Source organism: Hemiscyllium ocellatum, chromosome 1 (assembly GCF_020745735.1).
Source record: "Hemiscyllium ocellatum isolate sHemOce1 chromosome 1, sHemOce1.pat.X.cur, whole genome shotgun sequence".
NCBI classification, from domain to species: Eukaryota; Metazoa; Chordata; class Chondrichthyes; order Orectolobiformes; family Hemiscylliidae; genus Hemiscyllium; species Hemiscyllium ocellatum.
This window is the reverse complement of record NC_083401.1, coordinates 35,390,108-35,405,989: the sequence shown is the minus strand read 5'-3', so window position 1 is coordinate 35,405,989 and position 15,882 is coordinate 35,390,108. Positions and strand designations below refer to the sequence as shown.

Here is a 15,882-nt window from a genome sequence, read left to right as displayed (position 1 = left end):
CAACTTCAGTAGGTTATGATCAGTATATATGATTATCTCAAATGCGTTACTGGTAAAATCAACACTGAAGTTTTGTAATGCCTACACCAAGCTCAAAGTCTCTTTCTCAACCATCGAATACTTTTGGTGATGAATGTTCAATTTCCTGGAGAAATACCCAATAGGTCTTTCTATCTTCTCATCATCTTCTGGCAAGAGCACATCAACAACACCCATATCACTTGCATCAATAGCCACTCAAATGGTTTTGCGTAATTAGATGCAGTGGTTCACACAGCTTTCATGCTGTCAAACACCAGTGACGGTCCACTGTCCACTGAAACTCCGTGCCTTTCTTTAGCAATTTAGTGACTGGAGCAGCCACATCGCTAAAATTTAGTACAAATTTTCAATAAAATCCACTCAATCCCAGGAACCGGAGTACTGCTCTTTTTGTCGATGGCATGTGAAACTCTCCATGTCGTAGTAATAACTCTTTCAGGTCAGTACAATTTTCCTTGGGAAGATAACTCAATTTATCCAAGTTTTTGACAACTTGCTTATCGTCCAATTTCAACTTTAATGTCCAATTCAGAATCCTCTGAACTTGTAATCAGTGACATATTCTCCTCTTACTTTCCTTCCCTATCAAAATACCTTTTGAGCATATTCACATGACACACTGAGATTTCTTTCTGTCTGGAGTCCCTATCAAGTAATTCACCTCACTCAATTTCCTTTCAATTTGATATGGTCCCCTAAACCTTGCTTTTAAAGGGTCACCTATCACTGGAAGTAACACTAATACCCTATCCCCAATAGTAAAATAGCAAATGTTTGATTCCTTGTCTGCTTCCTGTTGCATTGAATGTTGCGATACTTTTAAATGCTGTCTAGCCAATTCCCCAGTTCTATTTCATCATTTCCAAAAATTTGACACAGTCTGAATTCTGACTTATTAATGTCTCCTTAATCATTTTTAATAGTCCTCTCACTTTGTATCCAAAAACTAATTCAAATGGACTGAATTTGGTCAATTCATTTAGTGCATCTCTGATCATAAAAAAGCACAATCTGAATTCCTTATCCCAGTCATCTGGAGAGTCTCAACTATAAACCCTCAACATGGTCTTTAGTGTTTGATGCCACCTTCCTAACGTTCCCTGTGATTCTGATGGTACACAGTAGATTTGAATTGTTTTATTCCTCTGCTGTCCATAACTTCCTTGAATAATTTTGATGTGAAGTTTGACCCTTGATCTGATTGTATCTCTGTATCTCTATTGGTAATCCATATGTAGTGAAAAATGTGAGTAATTCCTCTACAATCCATTTTAGATGTAATATTGTGTAATGGAACAGCCGATAGAAATCTAGTCAATTCATCCATTATTGCGAACAAATACTGATTGCACAGATCCCATACCTCAATCAAAAAGTGGCAATCAGTTAAGACTCTTTAAAAGGTTCCTCAAATACCGGAGTAGGTATTAAAAGAGCAGGTTTTATTACCACCTGTGGTTTTACAATTACCTGACATGTATGACACACCTGGCACAATTCACACAGTGGAGATTTGACCAGTGTCCCTCCTTAGATTCCTGGAACATTGTCAGCTTCTGGCACAAAGTCATACACACTTAAGGTGGCTTTCTTCACCTCCTCATATGCCCCAGATATCTCCTCTGATAGTGATGCAAATACCTCACTAGCCCCACCTACAAGTTTTGTTTGGATCAACAAAACCCACATGGTCTCTGGCCACCACATTTGTTTAGCCACTTTTTCAAATGAGATGAAAAAGGCTTCTACGTCCTTCTCTTGAAATTTAGGCAAAACTTGTATAAATTTAAACAGTTTCTCACCAGCCCTTTGGCTACCATGGGTTTGCTCATCCTCACTCTCTTCCTAACTAAGCTTATCTTCAACCTTCATCTCCATCTTTTCAAGCTGACTTTCCTGTCTAAGTGCTAATTTCTGAAGTTCAAACTCTCTCTCTCTCTTTTTCTCTCTCTTCTGATTTTAATAGTAATTCAAACTGTTTCATTCCTGTTGCCCTTTTCTTGTCTTTTGCCTCTAACTCAAGCTGCTTCATTTTGAACTGAACTTTAGCCATCTCTAAAGTTTCTGCTGGCATTTCCAGCAAATGTAAAGGCTGGGTTACTGCTGTAATTATGTCAGTTTTTCTCACGGAAAGAGTGAGCTCCAACTCCAGCTTGCTTGCTAATTCCCACAGCTTGGCCTTAACCAACTTTGTAAATCCCCCATGGCCACTTCTTCCACCCCCAGAAAATTCTTGGTGAATGAAAGAGCTATTGCTATCCAAGTACTGTTTAAATCAACCAAATCAACACCCGGAACGAAATACACTAATACCTACAACTTGCTGCCTTTGAGTCCAACAAATCTAATCCCAATTTGGAGCTACAGAACAAATCCCGCAAACAGCCCCCAATCTGTTATGGACCAGGCCAGACCCCTCAAAATATTTCAAGAAGGTAGCCCAGACCCTAACTTTGCCAATTGATTTTAAGCAAGTTTACAGGAGAGAATCAGCTGGTTAGGCTACTTAATTTTAAACAAAACAGAATTTATCTATGAGATTACTGAATGAAACATAAAGAACAGAAAACAGAATATCGAATAACTTATGCAAAAACCCAACAAACTATCCCAACTTAATGATGCTGTTCCAAAATACTTGCAACAATCCCCATAAACAACCCTTGGCACAAAAGCTAAAATGAAACACAAGTTCTTACAGGAATGAAGTCAGAGAGAAAGAGAGGGAGAGCCCAGCAGCCTTTCTTCACATGCCCACAGCTGCATTACCAAACCAAAAAAGTAGCTGAGCTGTTAGATTGGCCACTCCCCTTTCATGATACAAGTTTTTAAAAAAAAACTTGAAAGCCTTCTGCCTGAGGCAGTATCTTTTAGCTTTAAACAAATTGGCCCAAAACTCCATCCAACCTCAGACTTTTTGGAGCCAGTTTTGTATACAACCTCTCTGAAAAAAAGGACAACCTTACCTTGTAAAAGGAACAGGATCGTCATAATTGAGACAACGTAAACAACTGACTCCTGGAAATAGGGCATACAATGAGTTCTCAGGCTCAGAGGGTAGTGTCTGTCAAATCTTCCTCAAGAGAGCTGACGTCTTCAGTAACGGAGAATCGCTCACAAAGACTGAGAGGCAGTTAACACCCCTTGGAGAGAGCACTTTTGAGGAACTCCTCAACGAAGAAGCAGCCTTTGCAAGTATGCTCAATTCCATTGCACAACGTCACCATATCAATGCATCTCTAGCCCACCTGTGATTATGAAAAACCCACTGTACAGTTGAGAAACAACAAAGCTTTCAGCACAGATGGAATGTCGCTGAAGGACTAAAATTATTGTGGAGAGGCACTCTTGACACAAATCCATAACAAATTAATCTTTTGCAACCAAACAAGTTGATGTGTGAACACCAAAGGAAGGTAATTCACCTCTCCCAACCAGGGGCTTGAAAATTTGGGGTGTTCTATTCAAAACCACAATAATGTGGGGCCTTGATCTCAGTCTGCTTGTAATATTATAAATAAATTCATATCATCATAGAGATATGACTGCAAGATGTAAGGTTGCCACATTTTGAATACAGCGTGCAGTTCTGGTTGACCCATGATAGGAAGGCTAATATTAAATCAGAGAGACTTTAGAAAAGATTTACTAGGACACTACCGGAACTGGAAAGTTTGACTTATAAAGAGAAGCTGGATAAGCTGGGACCTTTTTCCTTGGAACGTAGTACACTGAAGGGTGACATTTATAGAGACCATCAAATCATGAGAGAAATAGATAAGGAAGACAGTTAATAACTTTTCCCCATCGTCGAGGAATCTAAAACTAGAGGGCATAGGTTTAAGGTGAGAAGGGAGAGAATTGGTTAGAATTGCTGAGGAAGACAATGAATGGATGATTAAAAGACAGAAAAAGAGTATGAAGGCAAAGCAGGTGTCCCCTGCGGTCACCTCCCTCCAAAACAGGTATACCGTTTTGGGTACTGTTGGGGGAGATTGCTCACCAGGGGAGGGCAGCAGTTGCCAGAATCATGGCACCGTGGCGGGCACTGCTGTTCAGAAGGGCAGGAAAAAGGCTCGTATGGCCATAGTCATAGGGGATTCTATTGTGAAGGGAGTAGGTAGACGGTTTTGTGGCCAAAAACGGGACTCCCGGATGGTATGTTGCCTCCCAGGTTCTCGGGTCAGGGATGTTACCGATCGGCTGCAGAGCATTCTAAAAGGGGAGGGTGAACAGCTAGTTGTCTTGGGGCAAATAGGCATCAACGATATAAGTAGAAAACGAGATGAGGTCCTGAAAGAAGAATTCAGGGAGCTAGGAGAGAAGTTAAACAGGAGGATCTCAATGGTAGTGATCTCAGGATTACTACCAGTGCCACGTGCTAGCCAGCATAGAAATGAAAAAAATAGGCAGGATGAATACGTGGCTTGAGAGATGGTGTAGGAGGGAGAGGTTCAGATTTGTTGGACATTGGGACCAGTTCTGGGGAACGTGGGACTATTACAAAAGGGACGGTCTACATCTGAATCAGACTGGAAACAATGTCCTTGGGGGAGTTTTTGCTACTGCTGTTGGGGAGGTTTTAAACTCATGTGGCAGGGAGCTGGGAACCAGAAGAGAAAACAAGTCGGGAGTGAGGTGGAGACTGTAAGAATTATGAAGATAGCATTAATAAAGGGAAGAGTAGGCAGGGAGCAGATGAGTGCAAAAAAACTGGTGGCCTGAAATGCATCTACTTTAATGCAAGGAGTACAGTGTGTACGGCAGATGAACTCGGGTCTTGGATTGGTGCTTGTGAGTATGACATTATTGCAATCACAGAGACTTGGTTGAAGGAAGGGCATGATGATTGGCAACTAACTGTTCCAGGATATAGACGTTTCAGACAGGACAGGAAGGGAAGTAAAAGTGGGGGGGGGGTGGAGTTACATTGATGGTCAGGGATGATATCACGGCTGTGCTAAAAGAGGTCACTATGGAGATCTGGGTAGTGAGACATTGTGGGTGGAGCTGAGAGATAAGAAAGGTGCAGTTATATTGTTGGGGTTGTATTACAGGTCTCCCAACAATGAACGTGAAGTAGAAGAACAAATAAATAATCAGATTATGGAAAGATGTAGAGGCAATAGGGTAGTGGTGATGGGAGATTTTAATTTTCCCAACATTGACTGGGATACACTTAATGTCAGAGGTCTGGTTGGGATAGAATTTGTAAGAAGCATCCAGGAGAGTTTCCTAGAGCAGTATGTCAATAGTTCAATGAGGGAAGGACACATATTGGACCTGGTACTGGGGAACGAGCCAGGACAAGTGGTAGAAGTTGCGGTGGGGGATTTCTTTGGGAACAGTGACCACAATTCTGTAAGTTTTAGAATACTCGTAGATTAGGGGCGGCATGGTGGCTCAGTGGTTAGCACTGCTGCCTCACGGCACCAGGGTCCCAGGTTTGATTCCAGGCTTGGGTGACTGTCTGTGTGGAGTTTGCACATTCTACCCATGTCTGTGTGGGTTTCCTCCGGGTGCTCCGGTTTCCTCCCACAGTTCAAAGATGTGCAGGTCAGGTGAATTGGCCATGTTAAATTACCCATAGTGTTAGATACATTAGTCAGAGGGAAATGGGTCTGGGTGGGTTGCTCTTCGGAGAGTCGGTGTGGACTGGTTGGGCTGAAGGGCCTAAATCCACACTGTCGGGAATCTAATTAAAGAGGAGAGTGGTCCAAAGGGAAGAATACTAAACTGGGCCAAGGCCAATTATATCAAAATTAGTCAGGATTGGATACAGCTATTTGAAGGGAAGTCGGCATTTGAGATGTGGGCGACATTCAAAGATAGTGCAGGATAGGCATGTCCTGTTGCAGGCAAAGGATAGGAAGGGCAAGATTTATGAACCATGGATGACAGGAGAGATTGTACGACTAGCCAAGAGGAAAAGGGAAGCTAAGAACAGAATGGGCCCTGGAGGAATATCGGAAGAGTAGGACAAGTCTTAAACGAGGAATCAAGCGGGCTAAAAGAGGTCATGAAATAGTTTTAGCATGTAGAATTAAGGAGAATCCCAAAACATTTTATTCTTGTATAAGAAGCAAGCGGGTAACTAGAGAAAGGATTGGTTCACTGAAGGATAACAAAGGAAGGCTATGTGTCGAACCTGAGTGAATGGGTGAGATTCTGAATGATTATTTTGCATCAGTATTCACTGAGAGGAATATGATGAATGTTGAGTTTAGAGGTAGAAGTTTGATTAATCTGGATTACGTTGGCGTAAGTAGGGAAGATGTGTTGGTTTTGCTAGAGGTTATTAAATCCCCAGGACCAGATGGGATCTATACCAGGTTCCTGAAAGAGGAGAGAGAGGAAATAGCTGGGGCCCTGACAGATATCTTTGTGGCATCCTTAAATACAGGCGAGGTGCTAGAGGACTGGAGGTTTGCTCATGTTGTCTCCCTGTACAAGAAGGATAGTAGGGATATTCCGGGTATCTACAGACTGGTGAGCCTGACGTCAGTGGTGGGAAAGTTGCTGGAGATGGTACTGAGGGATAGGATCTATTTATATTTGGAAAAGAATGGACTTATCAGTGACAGGCAACTGGCTTTATTCGGGGGAAATCTTGCCTTAGCAACTTAATAAAGTTCTTCGAGGAAGTGACCAAGTTGATAGATGAAGGAAGGGCTGTTGATGTCATAGACATGGACTTCAGTAAAGTGTTTGATAAGATTCCCCATGGTAGACTAATGGAGAGTAGGTGGATAAAGATCTGCTTGAGCAACAGGAGACAGAGAGTGGCGGTTGAAGTGAGTTTCTCGAAATGGAGAAAGGTGATCAGAGGTGTTCCACAGGGGTCAGTGTTGGGGCCACTGTTGTTTGTAATATACATAAATGATCTGGAAGAGGGCACTGTTGGTATGATCAGCAAGTTTGCAGATGACACGAAGATTGGTGGAGCAGCAGAAAGCATAAGGGACTGTCAAAGAATACAGGAGGATATAGATAGACTGGAGAGTTGGGTGGAAAAGTGGCAGATGGTTTTCAATCCAGACAAATGTGAGATGATGCATTTAGGCAAGACTAATTCTAGATCAAATTATATACAATGAATAGAAGAGTCTTGTGAAAAGTTGATGGGCAGAGTGCAGGTCATTGTACCCTGAAGTTTGCTGCACAGGTGGACAGAGTGGTCAAGAAGGCATATAGTATGCTTCCCTTCATTGAACGGGTATTGAGTATAAGAGCTGGCAGGTCACATTAAAATTGTACAAGACATTGGTTCGGCCGCATTTAGAATACTGTGTACAGTTCTGGTCGCCCACATTACCAAAAGGATGTGGACACTTTGGAGAGGGTGCAGAGAAGGTTTACGAGGATGTTGCCTGCTATGGAAGGTGCTAGCTATGAGTAAAAAATGAGGTCTGCAGATGCTGGAGATCACAGCTGCAAATGTGTTGCTGGTCAAAGCACAGCAGGTTAGGCAGCATCTCAGGAATAGAGAATTCGACGTTTCGAGCATAAGCCCTTCATCAGGAATAAGAGAGAGAGAGCCAAGCCGGCTGAGATAAAAGGTAGGGAGGAGGGACTAGGGGGAGGGGCGATGGAGGTGGGATAGGTGGAAGGAGGTCAAGGTGAGGGTGATAGGCCGGAGTGGGGTGGGGGCGGAGAGGTCAGGAAGAGGATTGCAGGTTAGGAGGGCGGTGCTGAGTTGAGGGAACCGACTGAGACAAGGTGGGGGGAGGGGAAATGAGGAAGCTGGAGAAATCTGAATTCATACCTTGTGGTTGGAGGGTTCCCAGGCGGAAGATGAGGCGCTCCTCCTCCAGCCGTCGTGTAGTTGTGTTCTGCCGGTGGAGGAGTCCAAGGACCTGCATGTCCTCGGTGGAGTGGGAGGGGGAGTTAAAGTGTTGAGCCACGGGGTGATTGGGTTGGTTGGTTCGGGCGGCCCAGAGGTGTTCTCTGAAGCGTTCCGCAAGTAAGCGGCCTGTCTCACCAATATAGAGGAGGCCACATCGGGTGCAGCGGATGCAATAGATGATGTGTGTGGAGGTACAGGTGAACTTGTGGCGGATATGGAAGGATCCCTTGGGGCCTTGGAGGGAAGTGAGTGTGGAGGTGTGGGCGCAAGTTTTACATTTCCTGCGGTTGCAGGGGAAGGTGCCGGGGGTGGAGGTTGGGTTGGTGGGGGGTGTGGATCTGACAAGGGAGTCACGAAGGTCCTTCTTCAAGGACCGCAGATTCCCCCCAGACGTGCCTCCTTCTTCAAGGACCGCAGATTCCCCCCAGACGTGATCGACGATGCCCTCCACCGCATCTCCTCCACTTCCCGCTCCTCCGCCCTTGAGCCCCGCTCCTCCAACCGCCACCAAGACAGAACCCCACTGGTTCTCACCTACCACCCCACCAACCTGCGCATACAACGTATTATCCGCCGCCATTTCCGCCACCTCCAAACGGACCCCACCACCAAGGATATATTTCCCTCCCCTCCCCTATCAGCGTTCCGCAAGGACCACTCCCTTCGTGACTCCCTTGTCAGATCCACACCCCCCACCAACCCAACCTCCACCCCCGGCACCTTCCCCTGCAACCGCAGGAAATGTAAAACTTGCGCCCACACCTCCACACTCACTTCCCTCCAAGGCCCCAAGGGATCCTTCCATATCCGCCACAAGTTCACCTGTACCTCCACACACATCATCTATTGCATCCGCTGCACCCGATGTGGCCTCCTCTATATTGGTGAGACAGGCCGCTTACTTGCGGAACGCTTCAGAGAACACCTCTGGGCCGCCCGAACCAACCAACCCAATCACCCCGTGGCTCAACACTTTAACTCCCCCTCCCACTCCACCGAGGACATGCAGGTCCTTGGACTCCTCCACCGGCAGAACACAACTACACGACGGCTGGAGGAGGAGCGCCTCATCTTCCGCCTGGGAACCCTCCAACCACAAGGTATGAATTCAGATTTCTCCAGCTTCCTCATTTCCCCTCCCCCCACCTTGTCTCAGTCGGTTCCCTCAACTCAGCACCGCCCTCCTAACCTGCAATCCTCTTCCTGACCTCTCCGCCCCCACCCCACACCGGCCGATCACCCTCACCTTGACCTCCTTCCACCTATCCCACCACCATCGCCCCTCCCCCTAGTCCCTCCTCCCTACCTTTTATCTCAGCCGGCTTGGCTCTCTCTCTCTTATTCCTGATGAAGGGCTTATGCTCGAAACGTCGAATTCTCTATTCCTGAGATGCTGCCTAACCTGCTGTGCTTTGACCAGCAACACAGGTGCTAGCTATGAAGAAAGGTTGAGTAGGTTAGGTTTATTTTTATTAGGAAAAAGGAGATTGAGGGGGGACATGATTGAGGTTTACAAAATCATGAAGGGTATAGACAGGGTTCTTAGCGACAAGTATTTTCTCAGGGTGAAGGATTCAGTTACGAGAGGTCACACTTTCAAGGTGAGAGGTGGAAAGTTTAAGGGGGATACACGCAGCAAGTACTTCACACAGAGGATGGTGGGCGTTTGGAATGCGTTGCCAGCAGAGATGGTTGAGGCAGGCATGGTAGACTCATTTAAGATGCGTGTGGACAGATGCATGAGTAGGTGGGGAGCAGAGGGATACAAAAGCTTAGGAATTGGGCGACAGGTTTAGATAGTTGATTTGGATCGGCTCAGGCTTGGAGGTCCGAATGGCCTGTTCCTGGGCTGTAAATTTTCCTCGGTCTTGGTTCTAGATACGAAAGGGTCCAGAGAGGCAATTGCTTCACACAGAAGGTGGTGAGTATTTGGAATGGGCTGTCAGAGTTAGCAGTGGAGGCAAATTTGTCACTTAAGAAACATTTGGGCATGTACATAAATGGAATAGGTATGGAATGATATGAAATAAACACAGGCAAATGAGATTAATTGTGAAACCTGGACGGCATTGACTAGTTAGGCCAAAGGGCCTGTTTCCATTCTATAAACCTCTGAGTCGAGAGTGTGGTGCTGGAAATGCCCAACAGGTCAGGCAGCATTTGAGAAGGAGGAGGAGAAGAATTGATGTTTGGTACATAAGCTCTGAAGTCCTTACTTTCTTCTACAAACCTCCCTAACATTGGCTGGCAAGTTCATACAAGACTTCATGATTTTAACTAGGACATCACATTCTGTACCAGCAACCTGCTTGTCATTGTTATCAATGAACTACTCTCAGTTGTTCCATTTGTATACTTTCTTTCTTTAACTGCCTAAAGTATTATAGCTAAACTGTTGCTTCTCAGTAACCATCTGAAAATTGCTGCAAATTGTCTATTGCATAAATTAGGTAAACATAATCACGAGCTCCTAAACCAACGATAGGATCAGATGAGTCTGTTGTGCAGAGGTACCTGGAATGAAACAGTCTTCTGATGGTCAACAGCTAGATTCAAATATGAATAGTGACTAATTGATAAGTATTGGAAGAAGGCTGGCACTCATACCAGCAGGCAAACTATTGTTTACAGGAAACTGGATGGAAATGGAAGAAAATTGGAGGTGACTCATCTGTTTCATTTTCCTGTAGCTTCCAGTAACAGACAGGCATTATCTGTGGCTCGAGAGCATCTTGGAGAATTTTAAACTTGCCTGAAGTGAAATCATAGAAACTGATCTTTATAAAAATGTTACTGTAAGCCTTTGATCTGATCTGATATGATTTATAGTCACATGTTCCTAAATACAGTGAAAAGCAGGGCAGACAGATCTGTTTCAGCACTTCTGATAACAAACTCGGTTTTATAATTATTTTAGAGCATTTCTCAACATTGAACACATTTTACAATCTCCCCTTTCAGTTCTATAACTGGCAAAAACAATAATATTCAAATTCTGTTGGAAGGTAAATGTGCTTTTCTAAGCTCAATTCTATCCTTAAACACATATTTGAGTATTAGCATGCGTCCTTTGAGCACAGGAGCAGTAAAATCTGTTTTCAATAAATGAAGGACCAATATTCAGATGGTTAAAGATGAATGGTTAGCAAAACAGGTAGCATAAGGATAAACTTCTGTATGCAATAAATGATTAGGATTTGGAATGAAATGCCTGATCATATGACACAAACAGATTCAGTGGAAGCTTTCAAAAAGGGATTGGATGAATCATTGAAGGATAAAAATATGGGGAATGGGAAAAAAGCCAGGGAATAATGCTAACTGGACTATTCCTTGAAAGTCATTTGCAGACTTGATGGTCAAATGACCTCCTTCTGAACTGTACTATTCTGTGATTTACCCAACATCCACTGTTGGCACACTTCTAGGATTCAGAATCTTGAGTAGTTTTTCCCCTGTCTACTATGGGAAGCCAGAAACCAATGCTAACACTGCTTATTGCCTCAACACTGGTTGAGACCAACTAATTGGGAGAAGACAGGAGAGTTGAACCTGAGATGTGCCAATTTTATGTGACTTAGCACCTCTTTGAGTAAACACTCAATTGTATCTGTTGTTATCTGTCTTACCTGTAAACTGTTGCAAGAACCTATTCACAGAACGCTTCAGAGAACATCTCCAGTACACCCGAACCAATCAACCTCACCGCCCACTGGCCGAACACTTCAACTCCCTCTCTCACTCTGCCGAGGACATACAGGTCCTGGGCCTCCTCCATCGCCACTCCCTTACCACCTGACACCCGGAGGAAGAAACCTCATCTTATGCCTTGGGACCCACCAACTCCATGGCATCAATGTGGATTTCACCAATTTCCTCATTCTTCCCTCCCCACCCCCACCAAAAACCTTACCCTAGTTCCAACCTTTCAGCTCAGCACCGTCCTCATGACCCATCCCATCTGTCCATCTTCCTTCCCACCTATTCGCTCCACTCTCCCCTCCAACCTATCACCTTTACCCCCATCTTCATCCACTCTCAGCCCCATCCCCTCCCATTTATCTCTCCAACCCCGAAGCTCCCAGCCTCATTCCTGATGAACGGCTTTTGCCTGAAACGATGATTTTCCTGCTCCCCAGATGCTGCCTGACCTGCTGTTCTTTTCCAGCACCACACTCTCAACTCTAATCTCTAGCATCTGCAGTTTTCACTTTCGCCTGTTGCAAGAACCTTGCAGTCAAAAGACTTGAAGGATTCTAAAGGGGTCAAAAGGCTTTTGCAAGAAAGCATTTTTGGCATACTTCTCTTTCTCACCTCTTGTTTGTGAGAGAATTTATCCAATATTTTAGTTTAACCGTTTAAACTATTTATTCCAGAATCATGCAGTCATAGAGGACAGTGGCTTACAGACATCATTTAACTCTTCAGAATCCAAGCCATCTAAGGAATCTATAACAACGGAGGAATTTATGCAAAAAGCAAAGTCTGATTACTTAACTGGATCAGGTAACTTAGTTGAATGAAAAAATGCTCGTTTTAATGAGTTACTGAGAAATATGAAGACCTTTTGAAGTAAATCTACATAACTTATGATACTTTAAAAATTAACTTGGAGTGATCTAGAAAACACATTTTCAGTTTCCATGCTTTTTTTTTATTGCTGCTATGTCCAGTGGTAGTCCTTTTGATTCATATACTTAATCTGAGCCCATCTTGTACAAAGTCCAATTACAGTGGATAAAAATATCCCCGTTTTGTCTAAAGTACAATTGCAGCATATAAAGAATTAGTATGAATGTGTGCACTAAATTGTTTCACTTAAGCAATAAAGATGGGTTGTGTCAGTAACAGAAATGTTCATTTTGTGGGTATTGCTGGGGAGGTCAGGCGTAGGCAAGGGATCTCCATTTTGAAATTAACCAGGACTGTATTGGACTTGAGAGTCTTTGTTGTTAAGTTTAAACACAGCTCATAATAAGCAACTAGTTCTAACCTCATTGGCACAAAGAGAGAAAATAACAGTATTACATTACTTCAGACTTTTTTTCCAAGACAGATTCTGTCATCTTTAAGAGGTAATTTAAATCTCTGACCACTTAAATTCATCTTTCTAGAATTATCACTCATGTACAAGCAGTTTACTTGCATGTTCAAATCCTATGTATGAATGGGCAGTGTTATGCTATTTTCTATTGTATAGTTACAGATATCATTCCTTTTAGCTGTTTTTGTATCCAATCTCAACATGAAGAACTCTCAAGGCCAGTTTCTGTTTATAGTACTTTGTGATGTTATTTCAAAATCAATCAAAAAACTATGCATTTATTTAGGATATCAAAATTTGTAAACCCGAAATACCATTCTGCATTTTAAATTTTCTTTATTTGGTGCTAAAGACAAGCTAGGGAACTATAAAGCAGGGAGCCTGACATCGGTGGTGGGCAAGTTGTTGGAAGGAATCCTGTGGGACAGGTTGTACATATATTTGGAAAGGATCGGTGTTGGGTCTACTACTTTTCATCATTTATATAAATGATTTGGATGTGAGTATAAGAGGTATAGTTAGTAAGTTTAGAGATGACACCAAAATTGGAGGTGTAGTGGACAGTGAAGAAGGTTACCTCAAATTCCAAAGATATCTTGATCAGATGCTGAGAAGTGGCAGATCGAGTTTAATTGAAATGAATGTGAGCTGCTGCATTTTGGGAAAGCAAATCTTAGGAGGACTTATACGCTTAATGGTAAGATCTAAAGAGACCTTAGCGTGGAGGTTCATAGCTCCTTGAAAGTGGAGCCTTAGGTAGATAGGATAATGAAGGCAGCGTTTGGTATGCTTTCCTTTATTGGTCAAAGTATTGAGTACAGGAGTTGGGAGGTCAGTTGCGGCTGTACAGGACGATGGTTGGGCCACTATTGGAATATTGCATGCAATTCTGGTCTCCTTCCTATCGGAAAAATGTTGTGAAACTTGAAAGGGTTCAGAAAAGATTTACAAGGATGTTGCCAAGGTTGGAGGATTTGAGCTATAGGGAGAGGCTGAACAGGCTGGAGCTATTTTCCCTGGAGCATCGGAGGCTGAGGGGTGACGTTAAGGTTTATAAAATCATGAGGAGCATGGATAGAATAAATAGGCAAAGTCTTTTCCTTGCGGTGGGAGAGTCCAGAACTAGAGGGCATAGGTTTAGGGTGAGGGGGGAAAGATATAAAAGAGATCTAAGGGGCAACCTTTTCACACAGAGGGTGGTGCATGGAAGGAATGAGCTGCCAGAGGAGGTGGCGGAAGCTAGTACAATTGCAACATTTAAAAGGCATCTGGATAGGTATATGAATAGGAAGGGTTTGGAGGGATATGGGCCGGGTGCTGGCAGGTGGAACTAGATTGGTTTGGGATATCTGGTCGGCATGGACGAGTTGGACTGAAGCGTCTGTTTCTATGCTGTACATCTCTATGACTATGATGCAAAATGTGGAAGATAGTAAGCAATAAACAGCAAGGCATATGGGTGTGTAATCATGGAATGGTGTAGGTGCCTGTTCTCTGCAAGAACAACCCAAAAGATGATATTTAACATAGATGTGTAGAATGATAACATTAATGCTGAAAAAAATTAGAGACATCATTCACAAAAGAAAACAATTTTAAAGAAGGGGCAGTTGGGAATTTATGTATCCAAATTGACCAGGTTGTTAGAAAATGTTCTGATCCCAGTAATATTGAACAAATGAGATCCCAGAGAGAAACGTGACCTGATAGTTAGTTAGATTTTTAAAATTTGTTTACTCTGGTGGTCAGTCACTTGCATTTTCAAAAGATGGCAGTTTCCTTCTTTAAAGGACATGAGTGAACCAGGTAGGTTTTCCTAACAGTGGATTCATGGTCATCATTAGACTCTTAATTCCAGATTTTTATTGAATTAAGATTCTATCACTTACTATGGTCTGATTTGAACCTGGGTTCCAAGAACATTACCTGCACCAGACTACTAGGCCATAGCCTTCTATCCAGGTGTGAGTGACAGTGGACTTACAAACAACTTACTGGATGAGATGGCACAAGTATTTCCATCCTCTGTGATGAGGGAGGCCAGGACATCAGTGCAAAACCTGAAGCTGAGGCATTTGCAACAATCTTCAGCCAGAGATGCTGAGTAATTGTCATTCTCAGCTCCCCCTCCACGCCTCCAGAGGTGCCAGTCTTCAGCCAATTCAGTTCATTCCACATGAAGTCAAGAAATGGCTGAAGGCAAAGGAATTGGGCCTGACAATATTCAGAAGACTTGTGTTCCAGACCTTGTCATGCTCCCAACTAAGCTATTCCAGTACAACTGTGACATTGACATCTAGCTGCAATGGGGGAACATTGCCCAGAAAGTCCAGTTCATAAAAAGCAGAACAAATCAAATCTGGCCAGTTACCACTCAACAGTCAAATTTCATTCAGCAGTAAAGCAATGGAAGGAGTCCACTGCTTTTGAGTGAGACTAACATTAAGGAGCCCCAGGAAAGCTAGTAATCTCTGATGTTGGAGTTATATCTAGCATACTGGAAAGTGACTGTGGATGTTGGAGTTCAGTCATCTCAGCCACAGGCCATCACTGCAATCGTTCCTCAAAGTAGTGTCTGAGGCCCAGACTACTTTAGCTACTTCCTAAATAACCTTCCCTCCATTATAAGGTTAGAATTAGGGATATGCACTGATGATTGCACATTCTTCAGCACGTTTCTTCCTCAGACACTGAAGCAGTCAGTGTCTAAATGTAGCAAGACTTGGATAATATCCAGCTTGAGGAGACAAGTGGCAATTATCATCCGAGCCACACAAGTACCAGGCAATGACCATCTCCAACAAAAGAGTCTAGTCATTGCCCCTTGACATTCAATGGCATTACATTGCTGAAACATCCACTAATCACCTTCTAGAGGTTAGCATTGACCAGAAATTGAATGGGACTAGTTAAGTGAATATTCTTTATATAAAAACAGATCAGGGGTTAG

General features: G+C 43.4%; 1 protein-coding gene across 3 annotated transcripts in view; it reads left to right on the top strand.

The window, feature by feature from the left end:
- Positions 1–15,882, top strand: part of ccdc142 (coiled-coil domain containing 142) — a 158,660-nt gene that overhangs the window by 13,928 nt on the left and 128,850 nt on the right. For all 3 annotated transcript variants that reach the window (XM_060828724.1, XM_060828716.1, XM_060828706.1), the window contains exon 4: positions 12,265–12,394. In XM_060828724.1, coding sequence (XP_060684707.1) covers positions 12,265–12,394 — 130 coding nt within the window. The remainder of the gene's footprint in view (positions 1–12,264; positions 12,395–15,882) is intronic.